Here is a 22,909-nt window from a genome sequence, read left to right as displayed (position 1 = left end):
GAGACGGAGAGCAGGGAGAGGATTCCACGCCGGCAGCGGGAGGCCATGTGCACGCGGGGCTGGGGCCCGAGGGCGCCGGGACGTCTGCCCTGTCCCTGGAGAGGAGTGGGTGGGATAACACGGGAGTGATCTCCAAATCCACAAATCCCAGTTATGCCCCAAACTCCTGTGGGCAACCCCTTCCCCCCACACCCACACGGGAATGCTACGTCCTCGCAACAGCTCCAGGGGGCAGGCCGCAGACTTCGACTTCTCGTCTCGGTGGACAGAGCCACTTGGGACCTTGTAGACAAAAACACTGCAGAAAAGAACACACCGAAAAAAATAATGAGCCAGAGGAAGGATGCCTCCCCCTCCAGCTGATAACCTGGGAGACCAAGAAGCAGGACCAAGTGTTCAGGAACCTGGCCCGACATGCTGAAGACCACAGGCAACTCACAGCACCAGGGTGCATGAGGCTCGTGGGGAGTCAGGGGTCGCATCCATTTATTCAGAGGGAAGCTCTGTTACACGTGAATCAGGAGTGGGACTGCACCCTTGTCCCGTCTGTATGCGCACCTGGGCCAGGGCACCTGGCCAGGGAGGGGGAGGGGCAACACCAAGCAGACCATCCGACGTGGGCAGGGCTGCGGGTTCTGCTCTAGTGTCTGTTCCTGAAATGGACCCCGATTGTAGAGCAGTCGTTGTTGGAGGTTGGCAGGAGATAATGTTTCTAGAAGTAAGACCACAGAGGAAAACATCCCTTTCTTTTTTTTTGTATTTTTATTTTTATTTATTTACTTTATTTTATTTATTTTTTTATACAGCAGGTTCTTATTAGTCATCCATTTTATACATATTAGTGTATACATGTCAATCCCAATCTCCCAATTCATCCCACCACCATCACCCCCTGCCCCCCACCACTTTCCCCCCTTGGCGTCCATACGTTTGTTCTCTACATCTGTGTCTCTATTTCTGCCCTGCTAACCGGTTCATCTGTACCATTTTTCTAGGTTCCACATATATGCGTTAGTATACGATATTTGTATTTCTCTTTCTGACTTACTTCAATCTGTATGACAGTCTCTAGATCCATCCACATCTCTACAAATGACCCAATTTCATTCCTTTTTATGGCTGAGTAATATTCCATTGTGTATATGTACCACATCTTCTTCATCCATTCGTCTGTCGATGGACATTTAGGTTGCTTCCATTGCCTGGCTTTGTAAATAGTGCTGCAATGAACATTGGGTGCATGTGTCTCTTTGAATTACGGTTTTCTCTGGGTATATGCCCAGTAGTGGGATTGCTGGGTCATATGGTAATTCTATTTTTAGTTTTTTAAGGAAGGAAAACATCCTTGCTGGTAGAAAAGTGATGTGTCTAAAAGTCGCTCGTGAGCAATGAAGTAGGATCCCTCCCAGGGGCACTGTTTTATCCATTCAGCTTAAACTTCTGTAGGCCCCTGAGCTGTCTCCAGGGCCCTGCACGTTTGTTAACTGGCCTTTTTTTTTTTTTTTTTTTAAGTATTTGTTTATTTATTTATTTATGGCTGTGTTGGGGCTTCGTTTCTGTGCGAGGGCTTTCTCTAGTTGTGGCAAGCGGGGGCCACTTTTCATCGCGGTGCGCGGGCCTCTCACTATCGCGGCCTCTCTTGTTGCGGAGCACAGGCTCCAGATGTGCAGGCTCAGCAATTGTGGCTCACGGGCCTAGCTGCTCCGCGGCACGTGGGATCCTCCCAGACCAGGACTCGAACCCGTGTCCCCTGCATTAGCAGGCAGACTCTCAACCACTGCGCCACCAGGGAAGCCCTGTTAACTGGCCTTTGAGAGCTCCAAATGTTTGCGGCATTACAAGTGGTGGCCGTTTCCACCCAGAAACGGGTGTTGCACGGACCGCGCCAGAGCCCTGGGACCACGAGGCACGAAGCTCTTGGCCGCAGTGCCCAGCGCACCCTGCTGCCCGGCACTGAGCGTGAAGTGCAGGGCCCACCTGTGGCCGGTCCGACGCTGCCATTAAACAGATGCACCTTCTTTCTGCAACTTAAATCAGCAACAGCACAATCTCAGCTTTTAAACGTAATTTGATTCTGATACGTTCTCTTCTCATGAATAACATCTGACAAACTTGACAAACAGCATCTCCATTCTGTTCAGCAGTTTGTCGGTGGAGGACCGTGTCCCCAGGCTCTGTCTTTCCGGCATAACGACTGCCCGTCACTCGCAGGGACGTCCCGGTCAGGACCGTGCGTGTGGCCGCCCTGTCCTGTGACGCCTGCTCTGTGCCACGTCTGTGCTGGTCACGAGCCGGGCGTGGTCCATGCTCGTGGGGCTGTGGTCTGGCCTGAGCATTGAAGCCGGTCTTGACCAAGGACGGTAGCACGGTGGTGTCCACCGCTGCTGAAACGGCCGACCTGCGAGCTGCCTGAGCCATTTGGCTAGTCGGCTGGGTGGGGTCCCGCCGTGCTGGCGCCCCACCCGCTGGGAAGAGGCTGCCTCGGCCTCATGTGGGACTCGCCAGTGTCCCCCCGCCTCCAGCCTCAAGGTTCTTGTTCTTGTCCAGTTTCCAGGTCTGCCCTGATGCTGTCTGGAGTCCCCTCCTCTGCCCCTGAAGAGTCCCAGGCCCGTGGTGGCCTGCTGGGCCCTGGTCCAGCCCCCATCACGCCCACTTCACACGGGGCCGCAGCACCAGGGCTCCCACCACAGGCTGACCCCGAGGTCCCGTGAGGGGAAGGTGGGAACATCCATCAGAAGCACATCCGGATGGCCATTCCGTACGGTCGGGCTGCCATCTGTTTTCACCTGGCAGAGGGGCTCGCTGGGCCTCACGGGATGGGACCCGATTCCGGGCAGACGTGAGTGGGAGGAGGGCATCCTCAACCCTTTTATTGGATGCTGCGGAACAACTGGTTTTAACAGTTCTCACACATTTCACAGCCCCAGAGAGCACACCACAGCTAGGGTTCCACAACCCATGTGTGCGTGTGAATGTACACGCGTCTGTGTGTGTACACACGTGTACATGTGTGAGGACAGGTGTACGTGTGTGTGTGTGTGTGTGTGTGTGTATTGGGGCCTGTCTGGAGTGATCGGCAGAACTAACGGGCCTGGCCCCGCGTTCCTGGGGTTCCCGCAGCCCTCCCAGCTCTCCCCAGACTTCCTGTTAGACCCCGGGGTGGAGCCACGACGACTCTCCTCCTTGGCCTCACCTCAGACTCACCTGGACAGGAAATTTAAAAGGAGTCCCAAGGCCCAGGCCACCCTTTGCCCCATGACAATATGTCATCATGTTGGGGTGTGAGATGCAGGCGCCCGTGTTTTTTAAAGCTTCCCTGGTGCTGCTGTGCAGTCAAGGTGAGACCCACTTGCCTGAAGGGTCTTTGCCCAGAAAAACTCTTCTCTGCATCGGAGACTGTGGGTTAATTGCCAGGAGAAGTTCAATGAGAACTTTGGAGTTTGGAGGAGAAGCTGTTTATTCACATGCAGGTTTGTGGAGCAGACAGGGTTCCACAGGGAGGAGGAATCCTGACGACAAACCCACCCTCCCTCCATCCTCCCCCTCCCCCTCCTCCTCCCTCCCCCCGCCCCCTCCCTCCATCCTCCTCCCTCCCCCCTCCCTCCCTCTTCCCTCCGACTCCCCTGCCCCCTCCCCTTACCCAAGTGAACTTCCCTCTGAAAGGGAAAAGAGACAGGCCAGTCTGTGAACAAGGCAGCGAGGGGGAAACGTGCTGAAAGATAATGATAAAAACGGGTGCTTATTTGCAGGAGTTTATGGTCTGCAAGCATGTTCCTGTGCTTTTTCTTACTTCCAGCCTCTGAGGAGGGTACAGTGAGGCCGAGGTTATCACAGAGCTGCTGGGAGCTCCTAAAAAGTTCTGCGTCATGGATAGCTGTTTGAGCTCAGGGATCCGGGTCATGTCAGTTGATCTTCAATTTTCAGTGCTATTTGGGGCCAGGAGCCTTTGACCCCCTCCTCCCCAGCACGCTGTGTCCTGTGACCTCTGCTCACTGCCTCTACTCTGCCCCTTTCCCCCTCCACCCGCTGGAGCCGCACACCTGCGCACACCCTGCGTGCCCGCCATCAGCCCGTCTCCGTGGCCAGGGGAGCTTGTCGGTTCGGCCCAGACACTAAGGGAAGGAATTCACCGCCCCTTAGTGGACGGAGACTCAGAGAGGAGAGGAGCAGTGAGCGCGTGGCAGAGACAAGTACCGGTGCACCCACGGGCGCCTCCTGGCCGGGCTCCCAGGAAGCCACCGGACTGGTCCTCATGGTCAGTGCCTTTGCTCAGAACTGCAAGTGAGTGAGCCCAGCTGAGCGCCAGTTCCCAGCCGCAGAAGCGCCTCCCGGGACCCTCCCTCGTTCTGCTTGTTCTTCTCTCCTTCAGCTGCCAGAGCCCTTCCTCTCCAGCTTCCGGTAACCACGGTGGCCGTCGTGGAGGCAGGGGTTCCAAAGGGAGCCCAGCATGCTGTTGGCTCTATTAGAGCCAATTGCTCCAGCAGCATTGGGGCTGCTGCGGGGACGGGCAGGGAGGCAGGGAGGCCGGGAGGCCGGGAGGCTGGGAGGCTGGCCCTGTGTCGGCTCATTTTTCGCCAGGCCTTTCGCGCAAGTCTGATGGGGGCTCTGGCAGACACCTATTCCACAACAGGGTCACGGGCACTGGATCGAAGGATAACCGCAGGCGGCGTAGTCTCCATTTTCACTCCACACGGCTTAGCTCAGAGTCAGGGTAAAACCCCGTCTAACCCTGAACTGTTCTGCTGACACTTCTTTCTCCTCCACTCTCTCTCTCTCTGCTCCAGACAAAACAAAAATCAAAACACACCTCTATGATACATGCTACGTCATTTTTCTTTTCTCTGCTAGTTCCCATCCAAGAGGGTGTCCTGAAGGTGGGTGTTACGTCATCCATCAAGGGGAGAGGAGCTGGGCTCTGGATCTCAGATGCAGGTGGCGTTTCTGGCTCCACCACGTCCAGCTTCAGGACCCACTCTGCCAACCCTCCGCACCCCACCCGCTGTAGGGACGGCAGCACCTCCCGCCCTGAGCAGGTTCTGAAATGGCACCAGGGGCTCCCCTAGAGAGTCACCACGCCCACACGACTGAGACATACCCCCCTCCAAATCTTGCTTTTCTGGGTGTCTTGAACTCAATTTAAACTGGACAAAAGGGAGATTCACTTAAATGGAAGATGAATAAATGTCTGTCTGCTCGAGGCTTTCAGCAATAGCCCAGCTCTCCAGGCAAAAACCCAAACAGCTGGGCCGGGCTCACTGTACCCCGTGTGCCGCTGGGGACTTGTCAGGGGCCCTGGTTATTAGAGTTTCAGCAAGCATTGCAGGGTCTGAGCCATCCTAAGGGAGGCTCGGGACCGAACCCCACTGGACAATAGGACTGCCCGTCGGGGTGCACCAGCTGAAGGAGTCAGCATCCCAGGTCTGCCCTAAAGGGGGAAATAACAGAGGACAAGGTGGCCACGGCCCCCACCTGCTCCCGGGGAAGCCAGTCCTGGCAGGGGAAGCAGACAGCTCAGCCACAGAGAGAGAGAAATAAGGCGCTTTCGGGAGTGACGACTGCTGTGAAGAAAGTGACACAAAGTAACGGGGTCGGTGCAGTGGGCCCGGGAGCTCCTGACCCCGTGAGTCTGCAGAGGCTGCCGGCCGAGACCGCGGGAGACCACTCAGGGCTGAAGCTGGGCGGGGCCGGGCAGAGCAAGGAAGGAGGGTGGCAGCAGGCACACGTCCAGGGGTCGTGGGGTCAGAGCCTACACGCCTCTGCGGGGAAAGAACACAAAGCGCAGGACATGAGGCCCCACGGAGCGGGGCTGCGGCCCATGCCTCGTTCTCCCGCAAGGATGCGCCCCATGGGTGGCACGGGGTCTTGCAGATGGTGCCCTCTTTCCTGGGGCTGGGAGATGGCGCTGCTTTTATTCTAAATGCACCGGGAGATGGACGGAGAAGAGGGTCACAGGGGGACCAGAGTGGTGAGCTGCGTGCATCCTGAGCTCTCTCCGTGGAGAGTGGGTGGTGGGGAAGGGCGGTAGGAGGCAGCAGAGGCCTGGGGGCCATGGGGGGGCCAGGGAGATGACAGACCCGCGGTGCACCCTGCAGGTGGTGGTGGCAGGACTCACTGACGGGTCTGGGGTGATGCAAGCCGAGGACGACAGCCCCACTCGAGGGGCATGGGTTGAGAACACATATCTCTGAGGCTGGTGGGGGAAGCGAAGCGGCCCTTTGGACACGCTGAGTGTGAGGAGTCTGTAGGGGGCTGCGCTTCTCAGGGTTCTGGCAGGAAGCGGGGGGCACCCTTGGTGTGTCTGGGGAGGGGTGGCAGGGCTGTGAGCTCAGGCGTGCCTCCAGCGGGCTCCTCCTGATTGTCTGCCCCTCGCCCCCCATGTAGACCCGGGGCAAATCCGGATCCCAGCCATTCTTTCATTCCCTAAATAGATTTTGAGCGCCGGCTTCATGCCACATGGTGTGTGGTGGGGTCATTCAGCCAAGGTGAGAGCTTTCGGATGGAAATAAATCATTCAGTAAAAAAAAACTGAGTGTCCCCCAAAATCTAGACATCAGACATCATGTAGACAGACAGTACAGCTGCCTAGATCGGTTTCTCCATTTGCCAAGAGTGTCGCAGAAGGTAAGCGAGACGTCCCTTTGTTTGGGCTGAAGGGGGAGGGGCCGAGGCCATCTGGAGGGCAGGAGCCCGCACCCCCCCTGCTCCCCACGGGCTGTGCCCATTCCTCGGCAGATTCATTTGAGGTGAGGGTTTCACCCTCCCGCGCACCGCAGATTTCCGGGGGCCCGTGTGTCTGCGATTTTACTTTCCAGGCTGGCGGGGCTTCCGGGCTTGACGCCTCTGGGTGCGTATTCACGCTGTCCGCCAACAAGGCTGGATTCTGTTGTCGAGGCGTGTTTTAATGAGCCATCCTCGAATAGACGGTCGCTCCCACGTTTGCAAGAAAGACCACCTTTCCAAAACTTGCCCTTGGGTTTCAGCAAACGCAGAGCTCGGCTCACAGGCGATGGGCGTTGCAGAGCTCGGCTCACAGGCGTTGCCCTGGTCTCGCAGGTCAGCCGGGTGGAAAGGGAGAAGAACCAGGAGCTCCGGCAGGTGCGCGAGCACGAGCAGCACAAGAGCGCCGTCCTGCTCACCGAGCTCAAGACCAAGCTGCACGAGGAGAAGATGAAGGAGCTGCAGGCCGTGCGGGAGGCGCTGCTGCGGCAGCACGAGGCTGAGCTGCTGCGGGTCGTCAAGGTCAAGGACGGCGAGAACCAGCGGCTGCAGGCGCTGCTGCACGCCCTGCGTGACAGCGCCCCCGACAAGGTGCGCACCGTGCTGCTGTCCGAGGCCAAGGAGGAGGCCAGGAAGGGCTTCGAGGTGGAGAAGGTGCGGCTGCAGCAGGAGATCTCCGAGCTGAAGGGGGCCAAGAAGCAGGTGGAGGAGGCGCTGACGATGGTCGTCCAGGCTGACAAGGTCAAGGCCGCAGAGATCAGGAGCGTGTACCACCTGCACCAGGAGGAGATCTGCCGCATCAAGAAGGAGTGTGAGCGGGAGGTCCGCCGGCTGGTATGTGCGGGCGGGGCGCGGGGCGCGGGGCTGGGGAGGGGCGTGGGGGGCGCGGGGCGCGGGGCGTGGGCAGCAGGGGCAAGGCGCGGGCATGCTTCGGCCTCGCTCTCGGGCAGGGTCCCCTGCACGGCACACCTCACACCCCTACGGTTGGTTTGCAGACTCCAGAGAGGGCAGGCTGCTAAAAACAGCGGGATGCGTTTCAGAACTCACCACAGTCAGCGCCCCCCCAGGGCCCGGGAGGCTGCAGTCCTCTCCCCTCCGCCCACCCAGCTTTCCTTCCCAATTCCAGCGTGGCCACAACAAGGCACCTACAAAGGAACCTCCCTGTTTCCTGGAAAGGGTTTCTGAAAGGTTCCCCTTCTCACAGCCCCAAGTTAAGCTCAAGCCAGGCAGGCGCTAATGTTTGATGGCATGAGTCCCACACTCCATAACTAGCAGGTTCTGCGGTCTGTGAGCTCACTGGACCCAGAGAGGCGAGACCAGAGGCCCACGGCTGATGGTCATGGGCCCCAGGCCCTCCTGACCTTGCCAAGCTGTGCACTGTCTGGGAAAGCGTCGCCCTTTGCAGGTCAGGAACTTCATCGGGTGCATCCTCCTGGCTCCAGAGACCAGGTGCCCAATATATGCGAGTATATATATATGTGTATATATGTCTCTGTGTGTATATTTCCCATATATATATCTTTCAGATGTATATCATTGAAGACATACATGCCTGATAGCAAGAAGACCAATACTTCCCTTTTGAGACCCCCCCCCCAAGAGTCCCACAGCTCCGCGTCCGTCTCACTTAGCCCAGTGTGGAGGGAATGGGTGGTGGGGTCACATTCCACCCACCGCATCTCCCGCCCCTTCCACCAGGTGTCGCTGTTGGAAGCCGGTCCACAAGGTGCTGCCCCGCCGGCATCAGGACCCAGCGCCCCTCCATCCACCTCAGCTACTATTCCCAGAGCCCAACCATATTACAGAATATACAAAATAATTGTTTCCAGTTTTTATGGGATATAATGGACACACATCACTGTCTAGGTTTAAAGTGTACAACACGATGGTTTGACTCACGTATGTGCGAAATGATTACCCCCAGGAGCTTAGCATCCATCAGTTCATGGAGACACAATAAAAAGAAAAACCAAAAGAAAATTTAAAAAAATTTTTCCTTGTGATAAGAACTCTTAGGATCTATTGTATTAACAGCTTTCATATATTTCAATACATATCAATGTTCTGTTTTTGTGCAATTTAAAGCAAATAATGAAAAACACACACGAAGTCTCAGCCGCATGCCCAGCACACAGGAGGTGCTCCCGGAGCGAGGGCCACAGTGAGCGCCCGTTCCCGCCACCCACGAGCCCAGCATCATGGCCCAAGCCTCCCTGCCAGGGCCCTTTCTCCATTGCGGCGCTGCCCCCATGGTGCCCCCTTGCTTAACTGAGGCCCAGCATCTCCTCGACCTTCTCGTTTAGGCTCTAGCTGGTGAGAGCATCCTGGCCCCTAGACCCGGCTGTGGATTCAGGGGTAGCACCCGGCCCAGCTGTGCAGACACGTCTGAAGTGACCATGACTGAGGCCAAGTGTGAGGCCCCAGCCCGGGGGGATGGGCGGCCTTGGCTGGGAATGGGGGCTCCGGGGCATTTTCAGAGAAGGCGGGGTTGGAAAGAGAGGGAGTGGGAGCAGGGCTGGAGGGTGGAAGATGTGGTCCAGAGGCGGCCCCACCGTAGGGGCCTGGGGGCAGGTCTGAGGAAGGGACCTGGTTTGGAGGGGAGGCGGGCTGGGGGCTGTCCAGAGGCAGGGCCTGGCCCCGGGCCACAGTGCAGGGCCAGCAGTGGTCAGGGCGCTGCGGGCCAGAGGAGGGACGTGGTCCCAGGTCCCAGCACAGCCACGGTGCAGCGAGGTTCACTGACGCGGCCCCAGGGATGACCGTGCTGACGGCCGTCGGGGGTCTCAGGGCTCCCGCACAGAGAGACCCCGCCTGCAATTACCTTGGAAGATATTTGGCAATCCCAGTTTCTTACAAACGTCAGGCAAAGAGTTGCTGTTTCCCCAGCCGTGGCACTGGCCCATCCCGGGGTGTGGTGACGATTTCCCTGGGTCTGGGAGGAAGGCACGTGGTTCCGGAAGGTCAGAGGTCCACCAGTGCTCAGGGAAGCGCTGGCCTGGGGGAGACACGGCCTCCCCTTCCCCGTGCGCCACCCAGCGCTGGACGCCGAACCAGGGCATGTGTGACCGCAGGAGTGGCCGTGCAGCAGCCAGTGCCAGATAGGGTTGCAGCTGAGTGAGGGCCAGCCCGGGGGCCCTACTGCAGCCCAGGCACAAGACCAGAGCGCAGTGGCCGTGGGCAGCCTGACCGGGAAGCCAGGAGCGTGCAGGGAGGTCCGCGCCTCCGCGTCCACATGTGGCCGGCGCCCCGTGCAAAGAGTGCTGCTTGTAGCAAACCTGGGGCCTGAATTCCCTGCACCCTGGGGGACGGGAGCCCTGCCTGTAGATGGGTCTCACTGGCAGCCCGGCCCAGGGAGGAAGGGAGGGGACCTCAACAAGCGGCGGCCACTTTGCAAAGAACACGACAACTCCCAAGTGGCCAAAAGCAGGAGACTCCCCTGCAGCATCTGGGTCAGTCTGGCTGGAGTTTCGGGGCCTGGCCCCTGCCCGCTTGCCCCAGCTCTTCCGGCCCTTGTCCTGTGGCTCCAGCCAGTTTGGGGTCTTCTGGGTGCGGCTCACAGGGTCTGAAGGGGAGGCTGTAGCCATCTGTAGCCATGTCAGAGAGGCCGGCAGGCAGCCGGCTGGCCCTGGTGAGGCGTGAGGCTGAGGGCCCCCGCAGGGCCAGGCGTGGGCAGGAGCGGGATGGCTGGGCTGGGCCAGTGGCGAAGGGCCGGGGAGCTGTGCAGTTAGGTCCCTGCTTTGGCCCCGGGACCCTGGGTGCTGGCCGGGGGTGTGGCACCCCGTGAAGGCACAGAGCTCTCAGGGAGAAGCTTCCTGGAGGGTGGGGACGCGGTGGCCGGCAGGCACGCCCAGACAGAGCCAGGGAGGCCCGGAGCCGGGTGGGCTGCAGGGCTGCAGGAAGGACTCGGGGCTCAGAGGTGCTTCTCACCGGCGGGGCTCGCCTCAGAGTGCCCGGGGGAATTCAGGAGGTGACTGCAGGATCAGGGCCTCCCTGCTGAGGCCCAGGCCTGTTGTTTTCAGGGCCCCCTGGATCTTACAGAAGGGAAGTCTGGAGCCCCAGGAGGCTCTGGAGCCACCTCGTCAGCCGTGCCCGGCTGCACAGTGACACTGGAGAGACTCGGTCCCGGGTGGGGGGGGGGGCTCCTGACCAAATTTTCACCCTGTCGGAGTGGAAGGGAAGGAGGTGGTTTGCTCCGACTTCCTCTCTGAGCTCAGGTGCGTCCCCATCGTCCCAGCAGGCGGGGAGGGGGTGTGACTGTGGGCCCCAGGAGCAGCTTCGGGCACGTTCATGCTGTGTTGCTGTGGAATCGGGGGATGTCTGTCGAGCATTCGCTAAAATACCAGCTCAGATGGTTATTAAAAATTCTATAAAACCAAAGAAGTATGGGCAACACCAACTTCAGCTTTCTCATAGAAACCTCTGGTGTGTGATGCTACCTCCCCCCAGTCGTCTGGACAGCTAGTTAGAGTGGTTAAACCCATACAGAGACTGCTGTGAGGGGGCATGGATCCTTCGCGTGTCAGGAGAACAGCCCAGCTTTCCCGCGGCCGCCCGCCGAGGCTTCCCTGGCCATCCCGTGACCCGGGTTTGAATGTGCTCCCCGAGCTGGAAGCAGCCCCCTGAGTGAGGTGGGGGCCCCATGCATCCGCCAGAGCGTGTCTCCCCTCGGCTGGGCGTGCCCTCCCCCTCGGCTGGGCGTGCCCGTGGTGCACACACGCCTCCTTCACGGACAGGCCTCTGTGTCTAAAGCAGCAGGACCGGGAGATATAGGAATGTGCCCTTGGCTGAGACCCTTGGCATCTCGGGCACAACGAGGCGCTGAGTGCGAGGCCCCCTGGGATCTTAGAGGAGTTTCCATCTTCAGAAATCAAATCCCCCCCCTCGGTGGGGTGGAAGCAGCCGCACGCATTTCCTTGGTGGGTAGATCTCAGAGCTCCACCTCGGGGTGGACCGGCTAACTTGGCCACGTTACGTGTCACGTACAGTGACTTCCCTGGGAGGTTGGCTTCCTGGTCCAAACCATCTGCTTAAATAGCTGATTTAAGTGGGACAGTGGAGACTTGTTTTCACGTTTCCTGTTGAAGGAAAAATGATGTTTCTAAAGTGTCTGTGTTTGACTGTAAATGTGAGACCAGAGAATATAGCTGCTTCTTAATATGACTTTATTTTCACCGGCCTCTTTGCTTCCACTAACTGAATGGGTTGCCTCTTTCCACTTTGCTGTGTGCTCCAGGCAATGGGAGTTTAGCAATTAAGGATTTCTTTTCTTCTGTTCAGTGAGTCGCTTGCCTGTGAATTCTGTGATCTGGGCTAATTAGACATCTCTACTCTTTGTTCCAAGCTGACTTCAGCAGATGGCTGATTTATTAACTTAACTCAAACCTTAAACAGCAAGCAAAGCAGCAGGGTATCCTACCCTGCTCTGCTGTTTGAAATATGTTTTAAACCGAGTCTTCTTGTCAATCTGGTGCCATTTGTAATGACGCCCCCAGCCCCCGAGCCTGTCTGTCTAAAGAATGGGCCGCACGGGCCGTTCTGCCTGGCCCTCCCCCCAGGGCAGTGGGCTGCGCTTTGGTCAGGGCCGCCCCTGTGGCAGCCGGGAGGGGCCCAGAGGCCAGGCGCAGCTGTGTCTGGAAGGGCTGGCGGCTATCAGTAGGTGGACAGTTTAGGGAGAGGGGGCCGGGCTGCAGACCCCTCACAGCCACCAGACGCCCTGGGCACCCTGTCTCCCCTCTGGAGCCTGCTTGCCCAGGGACCCCCCGCCCCAAGCCTTAGCTCAGAGGAAGCTGAATTAAAAACGTGGCTTTGCCTGCGAGCAGTCGGGCAGCGCCCCTGCTTTCCACCCGCACCTTGGAGCCAGGGGAGGACACACGTGTTGGGCCTACACACCGTCCAGCCTTCCCAAGCCAGGCGCCCGCAGAGCAGCGGGAAAGAGGCCGAAAGGGCTTTCGGGCCCCCGGCTCCTACTTCTCTGTGTTCACAGCCCACCTGTTTTAAGACAAACCTTGCTCATCCTACTGGCGGGGTACAGGAAACTCGGGGCGCCCCTATTCTGCCTGACGTGCAGCAGAAGGCAGAGGGTAGAGGTGGCCTCTCCGGACCCTGCCGGACAAGGGGTCCCCGCAGGCCAGCCTGGGAGAGGGGAGTCCCGCCAGGACCCCGGGGAGGCTGCGGAGGGGTGTGTGGTGGAGACGTCCAGGGAGGCGTCCTGGGCTCCCCCAGCCTGGTCTGAGCCGGGGAGTCACGTGAGGCCTGGGCGGCGGGGCATGGCTCTCGGTCCAGGGCCACTTGCTTTGCTTCGGGTCTCAGAGCCCGAGACGCCGGCAGGGCTGCTGCTGCGGGGGCCCCTCCTGACGCTCCTACGAGAGTCACTCCGCCTGTTTCTATGGTAACTGCAGATCTGTACCCTGCCTTCGTGTGTGATTGTGTTCTGTTCTCCTTGTAGATGGAGGAGATAAAATTTAAAGACAGAGCAGTCTTCGTGCTGGAGAGAGAGTTAGGGGTTCAAGCCGGGCATGCTCAGAGACTGCAGCTCCAAAAAGAGGCTCTAGATGAGCAGCTGTCCCAGGTCAAAGAGACCGATCGGCACCTGGGCAGCCCCAGACGGGAACTTCCTCACGCAAGCGGTGCAGGAGACGCCTCAGACCACTCGGGAAGCCCTGTAAGCACCGCCCATGCTTGGCCCGGCGACCCAGAGTCACAGACAGTGCTGCCCGTGGCTCATGGCCCCGCGGGCAGCTCCCTGGGGAGTCCAGAGCCCAAGCCCTCCTGCCCTGGCGACACCGACCGTGTCTGCAGCCCGCAAGCCAGAGGGACCCTCAGCTTCGCTGGCTTGGCTGAGAGGGCCCAGAGACTTCCGTCTCTTCCCTTCCTTGTGACGTAGCACAGCACAAGCCCTCCTCTGTCCCCTCCCATGGGCCCTGCCCGAAGCGTCAGGCTTCTAGCTGCACCCACCTCAGCTGCCGGGCCCCAGGCTGCGAAGGGTCCCTGCCCTCGCTGGTGGGAGTTGCGGCTGGGCTGCTCCATCGCCACACGCACGTGGGCTTTGCCTCGCGGCCCAGGGCAGCCCCCTGCTCGCCCGCCTCTGGCTTTGACCCTCCCGCAGTGGTTTCTGCCGCTCACGTCACCAGTCGCCCACCCACCGCTTTCCGCATGCCCATGCTGCTTTCCGCTCCTCGGGCTGCATGACAGCGCAGGGGCTGTGGCACCATCCATTTCCTCACGGCCGCTCCTGATTCAGAGCCCTCTGAGGGGTTCCGGGAATCCGGGAGGGAGTCTAAATTCCACGGACCCTCAACGCGGTCCTTCCAGGTCTGCCCCCTCGCCTCTCCTGCACCTGCTGAATGAGGAACCGTTCCTCGGTCCTTCCTGGACACCTTTGAGGACAGAACCGCGTTTGAGCCGAGCCAGCCCTAGGACAGTGACATTTCAAGAATAGAGCATGACATTTTATAATCTTATTATAAATGGCTTAACTGGACCAAAGCCAGCTCCTGCTCTGGCATTCGATAGATTCCGTGAACTCCAGAGAAATTCGGAAGCCAGATCAAAAGGTTTTCTTTGATTTTTCAATCAAGTTCTAGTGGTTCCCAAAGTGACCTTTTAGAAACTAAATTTGAGGGACCACTTTTCTTGGGAAACCCACTTTTGAAAGTCTAAGTTGAACACCTTTTCCTGGGCTCACGTTATAACACGAGGAAAATTATGCCCCGACTGCAGTGCAGGGCAGGCCCCCCTCCTGAAAGCTGCAGCCAGCAGTGGCCACATGAAGCATGGTGCTGGTTTCCGGGGTTTTCTCGGCGTCACGCAAACCTGCGGCACCTGCATCGGCACGCCCTCGCCCCCATATCTGCATGCCCTCGCCCCCCACATCTGGATACTTCTGGACATTTCTGCTCCTTCAAGTTTGCAGTGCCCACGGCGCTTGAAGCAGCAGTTGCCGGCCCCCAGGAGGGTCCACACCCACCCCCAGCTGTTCGGAATCACGGGCGATCATGACGCAGAAGTGCCTTGGTTTCCGTGGTGTGTTGAGATTTGCAGTGGTTTTTGTGTCTGTGTCTAGGAACAGTTATTTGCAGTTGATTTTTGTTTTAGGAACAGCAGTTGGATGAAAAGGATGCTCGGCGTTTCCAACTTAAGATTGCGGAGCTGAGCGCGATCATCCGGAAACTCGAGGACCGCAATGCCCTGCTGTCGGAGGAGAGGAACGAGCTGGTGCGTGGCAGCGGGGCCTCTGGATTCTGTGGGCTTGTGGCTGCTGTGCAGGGGGAGCTGAAGCATCCTCTTCCAAAATTCCCTGTGGAAAGGGGGAATGAGGGGGACAGGGGTGGGCCTTGCATCTAGGCTTCTTGGCTGTTTCCAATAAAACTTTATTAACAAAATCAGGTGGGGGGCCAGATGCGGGCCTCAGGAGCTGGCTGGCTGACCCCTGCCCTGCGTCACCGAGGCACAAGTACCCTCAGTTCTGCGTGTGATCAGGAACATGCGAGGCCCTCGGCCTTCAGCGGCGCCCTCGCCATTGGTCCTTATGGCCATGGAGATTCCCCGGTGACCTGTGCTGCCGGGGTGGGAGCTCCCCCAGGGGCCCTGAAGGGTCGCGAGCCGGGCTGTTTCCCACAGCTCCTATGGGCTGAATAGAGCGCGGGCCCTAGGCTGCTGCCCTCTGTGGAAGCTGAGGCTTATTCTGCTCACTTTACCGCCTCTGTTTGGAGACTGCTGGTTCTCTGCACGCTTTTCAAAATCACTCTGTGTAATTTATTTTGTCTTTCAGTTAAAGCGTTTAAGGGAAGCTGAAAGTCAGTACAAGCCATTGCTGGATAGAAACAAACGCCTTACTCGGAAAAACGAAGATCTGTCCCACACTTTACGTCGGATGGAAAACAAGTTAAAATTTATCACCCAGGAGAACATAGAGATGGTAAGGGGCCTCGCTCTTGGGTAACCAGCCTCTCCTACACGAGGCCTGGTAACAAGATCGAGCCTTTGGTCTCACGGGCGTTTCTGGGGCCAGGAGCTCGCCGGCAAGGAAGCCGTCCACCCACAGCCCAGGGGTGGCTGGTGACAGGGCTGGTGGGACGCAGCAGGCGCCCTTCACCAGTCGGGCCCCTCAGCCCACATGTCGCGTCGTGTGGTCTGGTTGGTTTCTCAGAGACAGAGAGCTGGCATCCTAAGGAGACCCAGTTCCTTAAACGACCTGGACCAGAGCCAGGACGAAAGAGACGTTGACTTCCTAAAGCTGCAGATCCTGGAGCAACAGCACCTCATAGACGAGCTCTCCAAGGTGACCGCTGGGCGTCACCCCCCCCCCGCCCACCGCGCTCCTGTCCCCTCCCATCCCCGCTCCGCTGCCCGCAGGGCGCCCTGCGCCCGGGCTGGGCGGGGCCTGCCGGAGACGGGGGACACCCTCCCCCAGGGTCGGCTCCAGGCGCCCCCCCCAAAGCCCTCTGCTGCCCCCCCGCTCAGGACCGCGACCTCAAGAGCAGCAGCAGGGCCTGTGTGGCCCTGGGGCTCTCACAGCGCTGCGGGTGGGATCCACAGTCAGGGCACCGCAGGGCCGCGCGCCCCCAGCCAGTGCTGGGGAGGACGGGTCTTTGGCCGCTGGCCGCACCCCTCTGGCCTCAGCTGTCTTCCTGGGGCCTCTCCCCTCTTCTCTGGACACCCACCCACCCTAATCCAGGATGGTCTCCTCTCAAGGTCCATGACATAATCACACCACAAAGACCCTGTTTCCAAATAAGGCCGCAGTCCCAGGCCTGGGGCTTGGGGTGTGGGGATATGTCTCCAGGGGGCCCCACCCTCCGTCTACGTAGCCCTCTCCCTGCGGCCCTCAGCTCCGGCACAGCTTTTCCAGTAGTCCTTCCACGGACCCTCCTGCAGTTACCCTCATCAGGGCATCTTTTGCGTCTTTTTGGGACCCTGACTGACTCCACGGTCAGATCAGTTCAGAACAAGCTGCTTTGGTCATTCTGTGCCCTGGGCGGGGGCGGTGGGCAGGGAAGCAGAGGGGACAGCAGCGCTCTCTGTCCTGTCGCGGGCATGGCGCAGGGCCAGGGAGCGCTGGTCTGTCTTGTCTCCATGACTGAAATCACCTCCGAAGTAACTGAGATGGGTCGGGGCATCTTCCCACCCCGTGGGCAAGATGGGGTCTCACCACCCAGCCTTCCCTGACAGGGCCTGAGGTCAGAGCTCTCGTCCCTTCAGTGACCAGTGAGCGTCTGCCCCCACAATAAGAATGCACGAGGGGAAGAGGACAGACACAGCATCCTGACCAGTTACAGATGTGCACTCACCCTGTGCCTCTGCAGGCTCCCGGGTGCCCTTGGGGGCATCAGCTTAGGGAGGGAGGAAGGACCAGGGCCAAGTAAGAGCCTCCCTCTCAGGGCAGGGGGTGGGCGAGAGCAATGGGATTCTGCATCAGGAAGCAGAGGCTGGGGGCCTGTGGGGCTCGGGGGCTCCCACGGGACAAGGTCTGTGCTCCCAACTCTCCACGTGCCTTCTCTCTTCCAGACTCTGGAGACTGCCGGCTACGTGAAGAGCATGTTAGTAAGTACCAGTCAGCATCCTCTCCTGCATCTCCTCCCACGTCCCGGGGCCTTTGTCCCCAAAGCCCTCCTGCGCCAGTGGTTCCTCCCCATCCAGACAGGAGCATCCACCCCCACGCTGGCTGGGTTTTATGATCACAGGGCTGCTGGCCCAGAGGCTTTGCCGTGGTGACTGAGAACGCCCACCCATTAGGGTCACGCAGGGAAACGCCAACACCCCAGTTGGCTTTTGGCAACGCCTGATTCAGAGCTGGCTCCCCTTCCCGCCCTGGGACACTCACCACCCCCCATGGGTTTCTCCAGCCCCGCATGGACCCCGGTCTGGGCCTGGCTGGCTTCCTCATGGCCCCATAAATGCAGCCTAGCTCTCTGGAGAGAACAGGGTCACTGGTCTCACGTGTTTGCGAGGTCTGTCTCCACCGTGTGAATGCCACCCTGTGGACATCTGCCCTGGGAGAGCGGAGCGGGGCTGGGCCCTCCATCCTTCTCGAATTGCCATTTATGTGTGTGCCGCTCTGACCCCTGCCCCGCAGGGCCCCAACCCCAGACAGCGGAGGAAGCTCCAGACGTGAGCTCAGAGACACCCAAACCTGCCGTTCCGATTCCAGCCCGAGCTGGAAAGATGGTCCATCCAAACCCTCAGAGCAAACTGCCCTGAGCAGGCCTCACTGCAGTGTCTTTGTGATAATGCAGGCAATAGACCAGCCTCAAGGTCACCCTCGGTCCGTTCAAATGACGACTCGGAAATATTAACCTGTGTATTTAAAACTGACAGAGCTGTTCAACTACTCAAAAAATCTCAACTGGTTTTTTGCAGGAGCGTGATAAGCTTTTAAGATATCGGCAACAAAGAAAGAAGATGGCAAAACTCCCCAAGGTAAACGAGTACATGAAACGTGTATTTTTAAAAGCCACTTAACAGGAATGAACCTCTTCCTCTAGATGTGAAAAGAAAATGGTTTTCTTATTTCTAAAAACTGTTCTTATGAAATAACCAAAACAGGACCCAAAGTAAGTATTCTGTTTATATTTTATTTTTTATTTTTTTATTTATTTATTTTTTTAAACATCTTTATTGAAGTATAATTGCTTTACAATGGTGTGCTAGCTTCTGCTTTACAACAAAGTGAATCAGTTACACATATACATATGTTGCCATATCTCTTCCCTCTTGCATCTCCCTCCCTCCCACCCTCCCTATCCCACCCCTCTAGGTGGTCACAAAGCACCGAGCTGATCTCCCTGTGCTATGCGGCTGCTTCCCACTAGTTATCTATTTTACATTTGGTAGTGTATATATGTCCATGACACTCTCTCACCCTGTCACATCTCACCCCTCCCCCTCCCCATATCCTCAAGTCCATTCTCTAGTAGGTCTGTGTCTTTATTCCCATCTTGCCACTAGGTTCTTCATGACCTCTTTTTTTTTTTTTTTTTCCCTTAGATTCCATATATATGTGTTAGCATACTGTATTTGTTTTTCTCTTTCTGACTTACTTCACTCTGTATGACAGACTCTAACTCCATCCACCTCATTACAAACACCTCCATTTCATTTCTTTTTATGGCTGAGTAATATTCCATTGTATATATGTGCCACATCTTCTTTATCCATTCATCCGATGATGGACACCTAGGTTGCTTCCATGTCCTGGCTATTGTAAACAGAGCTGCAATGAATATTTTGGTACATGACTCTTTCTGAATTATGGTTTTCTCAGGGTATATGCCCAGTAGTGGGATTGCTGGGTCATATGGTAGTTCTATTTTTAGTTTTTTAAGGAACCTCCATACTGTTCTCCATAGTGGCTGTATCAATTTACATTCCCACCAACAGTGCAAGAGGGTTCCCTTTTCTCCACACCCTCTCCAGCATTTATTGTTTCTAGATTTTTTGATGATGGCCATTCTGACCGGTGTGAGATGATACCTCACTGTAGTTTTGATTTGCATTTCTCTAATGATTAATGATGTTAAGCATTCTTTCATGTGTCTGTTGGCAATCTGTATCTCTTCTTTGGAGAAATGTCTATTTAGGTCTTCTGCCCATTTTTGGATTGGGTTGTTTGTTTTTTTGTTATTGAGCTGCATGAGCTGCTTGTAAATCTTGGAGATTAATCCTTTGTCCGTTGCTTCATTTGCAAATATTTTCTCCCATTCTGAGGGTTGTCTTTTGGTCTTGTTTATGGTTTCCTTTGCTGTGCAAAAGCTTTTAAGTTTCATTAGGTCCCATTTGTTTATTTGTGTTTTTATTTCCATTTCTCTAGGACCTGGGTCAAAAAGGATCTTGCTGTGACTTATGTCATACAGTGTTCTGCCTATGTTTTCCTCTAAGAGTTTGATAGTGTCTGGCCTTACACTTAGGTCTTTAATCCATTTTGAGTTTATTTTTGTGTATGGTGTTAGGGAGTGTTCTAATTTCATACTTTTACATGTACCTGTCCAATTTTCCCAGCACCACTTATTGAAGAGGCTGTCTTTTCTCCACTGTATATGCTTGCCTCCTTTATCAAAGATAAGGTGACCATATGTGCGTGGGCTTATCTCTGGGCTTTCTATCCTGTTCCATTGATCTATATTTCTGTTTTTGTGCCAGTACCAAACTGTCTTGATTACTGTAGCTTTGTAATATAGTCTGAAGTCAGGGAGCCTGATTCCTCCAGCTCCATTTTTCGTTCTCAAGATTGCTTTGGCTATTCGGGGTCTTTTGTGTTTCCATACAAATTGTGAAATTTTTTGTTCTAGTTCTGTGAAAAATGCCAGTGGTAGTTTGATAGGGATTGCATTGAATCTGTAGATTGCTTTGGGTAGCAGAGTCATTTTCACAATGTTTATTCTTCCAATCCAAGAACATGGTATATCTCTCCATCTATTTGTATCATCTTTAATTTCTTTCATCAGTGTCCTATAATTTTCTGCATACAGGTCTTTTGTCTCCTTAGGTAGGTTTATTCCTAGGTATTTTATTCTTTTTGTTGCAATGGTAAACGGGAGTGTTTTCTTAATTTCACTTTCAGATTTTTCATCATTAGTATACAGGAATGCAAGAGATTTCTGTGCATTAATTTTGTATCCTGCTACTTTACCAAATTCATTGATTAGCTCTAGTAGTTTTCTGGTAGCATCTTTTGGATTCTCTATGTATAGTATCATGTCATCTGCAAACAGTGACAGCTTTACTTCTTCTTTTCCGATTTGGATTCCTTTTATTTCTTTTTCTTCTCTGATTGCTGTGGCTAACACTTCCAAAACTATGTTGAATAATAGTGGTGAGAGTGGGCAACCTTGTCTTGTTCCTGATCTTAGTGGAAATGGTTTCAGTTTTTCACCATTGAGGACAATGTTGGCTGTGGGTTTGTCATATACGGCCTTTATTATGTTGAGGAAAGTTCCCTCTATGCCTACTTTCTGCAGGACTTTTATCATAAATGGGTGTTGAATTTTGTCGAAAGCTTTCTCTGCATCTATTGAGATGATCATATGGTTTTTCTCCTTCAATTTGTTAATATGATGTATCACGTTGATTGATTTGCGTATATTGAAGAATCCTTGCATTCCTGGAATAAACCCCACTTGATCATGGTGTATGATCCTTTTAATGTGCTGTTGGATTCTGTTTGCTAGTATTTTGTTGAGGATTTTTGCATCTATGTTCATCAGTGATATTGGCCTGTAGTTTTCTTTCTTTGTGACATCTTTGTCTGGTTTTGGTATCAGGGTGATGGTGGCCTCGTAGAATGAGTTGGGGAGTGTTCCTCCCTCTGCAATATTTTGGAAGAGTTTGAGAAGGATAGGTGTTAGCTCTTCTCTAAATGTTTGATAGAATTCGCCTGTGAAGCCATCTGGTCCTGGACTTTTGTGTGTTGGAAGATTTTTAATCACAGTTTCAATTTCAGTGCTTGTGATTGGTCTGTTCATATTTTCTATTTCTTCCTGGTTCAGTCTCGGCAGGTTGTGCATTTCTAAGAATCTGTCCATTTCTTCCAGGTTGTCCATTTTATTAGCATAGAGTTGCTTGTAGTAATCTCTTATGATCGTTTGTATTTCTGCAGTGTCAGTGGTTACTTCTCCTTTTTCATTTCTAATTCTATTAATTTGAGTCTTCTCCTTTTTTCTCTTGATGAGTCTGGCTAATGGTTTATCAATTTTGTTTATCTTCTCAAAGAACCAGCCTTTAGTTTCATTGATTTTTGCTATTGTTTCCTTCATTTCTTTTTCATTTATTTCTGATCTGATCTTTATGATTTCTTTCCTTCTGCTAGCTTTGGGGTTTTTTTGTTCTTCTTTCTCTAATTGCTTTAGGTGCAAGGTTAGGTTGTTTATTCGAGATGTTTCCTGTTTCTTGATGTAGGCTTGTATTGCTATAAACTTCCCTCTTAGAACTGCTTTTGCTGCATCCCATAGGTTTTGGATCGTCGTGTCTCCATTGTCATTTGTTTCTAGGTATTTTTTGATTTCCCCTTTGATTTCTTCAGTGATCACTTCGTTATTAAGTAGTGTATTGTGTAGCCTCCATGTGTTTGTATTTTTTACAGATCTTTTCCGGTAATTGATATCTAGTCTCATAGCGTTGTGGTCGGAAAAGATACTTGATACGATTTCAATTTTTTTAAATTTACCAAGGCTTGATTTGTGACCCAAGATATGATCTATCCTGGAGAATGTTCCATGAGCACTTGAGAAAAATGTGTATTCTGTTGTTTTTGGGTGGAATGTCCTATAAATATCAATTAAGTCCATCTTGTTTAATGTATCATTTAAAGCTTGTGTTTCCTTATTGATTTTCATTTTGGATGATCTGTCCATTGGTGAAAGTGGGGTGTTAAAGTCCCCTACTATGATTGTGTTACTGTCGATTTCCCCTTTTATGGCTGTTAGTATTTGCCTTATGTATTGAGGTGCTCCTATGTTGGGTGCATAAATATTTACAATTGTTATACCTTCCTCTTGGATCGATCCCTTGATCATTATATAGTGTCCGTCTTTGTCTCTTGTAATTGTCTTTATTTTAAAGTCTATTTTGTCTGATATGAGAATTGCTACTCCAGCTTTCTTTTGATTTCCATTTGCATGGAATATCTTTTTCCATCCCCTCACTTTCAGTCTGTATGTGTCTCTAGGTCTGAAGTGGGTCTCTTGTAGACAGCATATATATGGGTCTTGTTTTTGTATCCATTCAGCCAGTCTGTGTCTTTTGGTGGGAGCATTTAATCCATTTACATTTAAGGTAATTATCGATATGTATGTTCCTATTCCCATTTTCTTAAATGTTTTGGGTTTGTTATTGTAGGTGTTTTCCTTCTCTTGTGTTTCTTGCCTAGAGAAGTTCCTTTAGCATTTGTTGTAAAGCTGGTTTGGTAGTGCTGAACTCTCTCAGCTTTTGCTTGTCTGTAAAGGTTTTAATTTCTCCATCAAATCTGAATGAGATCCTTGCTGGGTAGAGTAATCTTGGTTGTAGGTTTTTCTCCTTCATCACTTTAAGTATATCCTGCCACTCCCTTCTGGCTTGCAGCGTTTCTGCTGAAAGATCAGCTGTTAACCTTATGGGGATGCCCTTGTGTGTTATCTGTTGTTTTTCCCTTGCTGCTTTTAATATGTTTTCTTTATATTTAATTTTTGATAGTTTGATTAATATGTGTCTTGGTGTGTTTCTC

The 22,909-nt window shown here is 54.4% G+C and overlaps 1 protein-coding gene across 19 annotated transcripts in view; it reads left to right on the top strand.

Moving 5' to 3' along the window:
• Positions 1–22,909, top strand: part of JAKMIP3 (Janus kinase and microtubule interacting protein 3) — a 50,379-nt gene that overhangs the window by 6,952 nt on the left and 20,518 nt on the right. For 6 of the 19 annotated variants that reach the window (XM_061191838.1, XM_061191808.1, XM_061191789.1 and 3 more), the window contains exons 2-7: positions 7,054–7,551; positions 14,809–14,928; positions 15,485–15,631; positions 15,863–15,994; positions 17,221–17,256; positions 18,073–18,132. In XM_061191838.1, the coding sequence (XP_061047821.1) occupies positions 7,054–7,551; positions 14,809–14,928; positions 15,485–15,631; positions 15,863–15,994; positions 17,221–17,256; positions 18,073–18,132 (993 nt within the window). Of the gene's footprint in view, positions 1–7,053; positions 7,552–13,159; positions 13,376–14,808; positions 14,929–15,484; positions 15,652–15,862; positions 15,995–17,220; positions 17,257–18,072; positions 18,133–22,909 lie in introns of all 19 variants that reach the window. The other 13 variants (XM_061191771.1, XM_061191728.1, XM_061191788.1 and 10 more) reach the window with 6 other exon arrangements.

This window comes from Eubalaena glacialis, chromosome 1, assembly GCF_028564815.1.
Source record: "Eubalaena glacialis isolate mEubGla1 chromosome 1, mEubGla1.1.hap2.+ XY, whole genome shotgun sequence".
NCBI classification, from domain to species: Eukaryota; Metazoa; Chordata; class Mammalia; order Artiodactyla; family Balaenidae; genus Eubalaena; species Eubalaena glacialis.
Note: the sequence above shows the minus strand (reverse complement) of the source record. Positions and strands in the feature narration are given on the sequence as shown.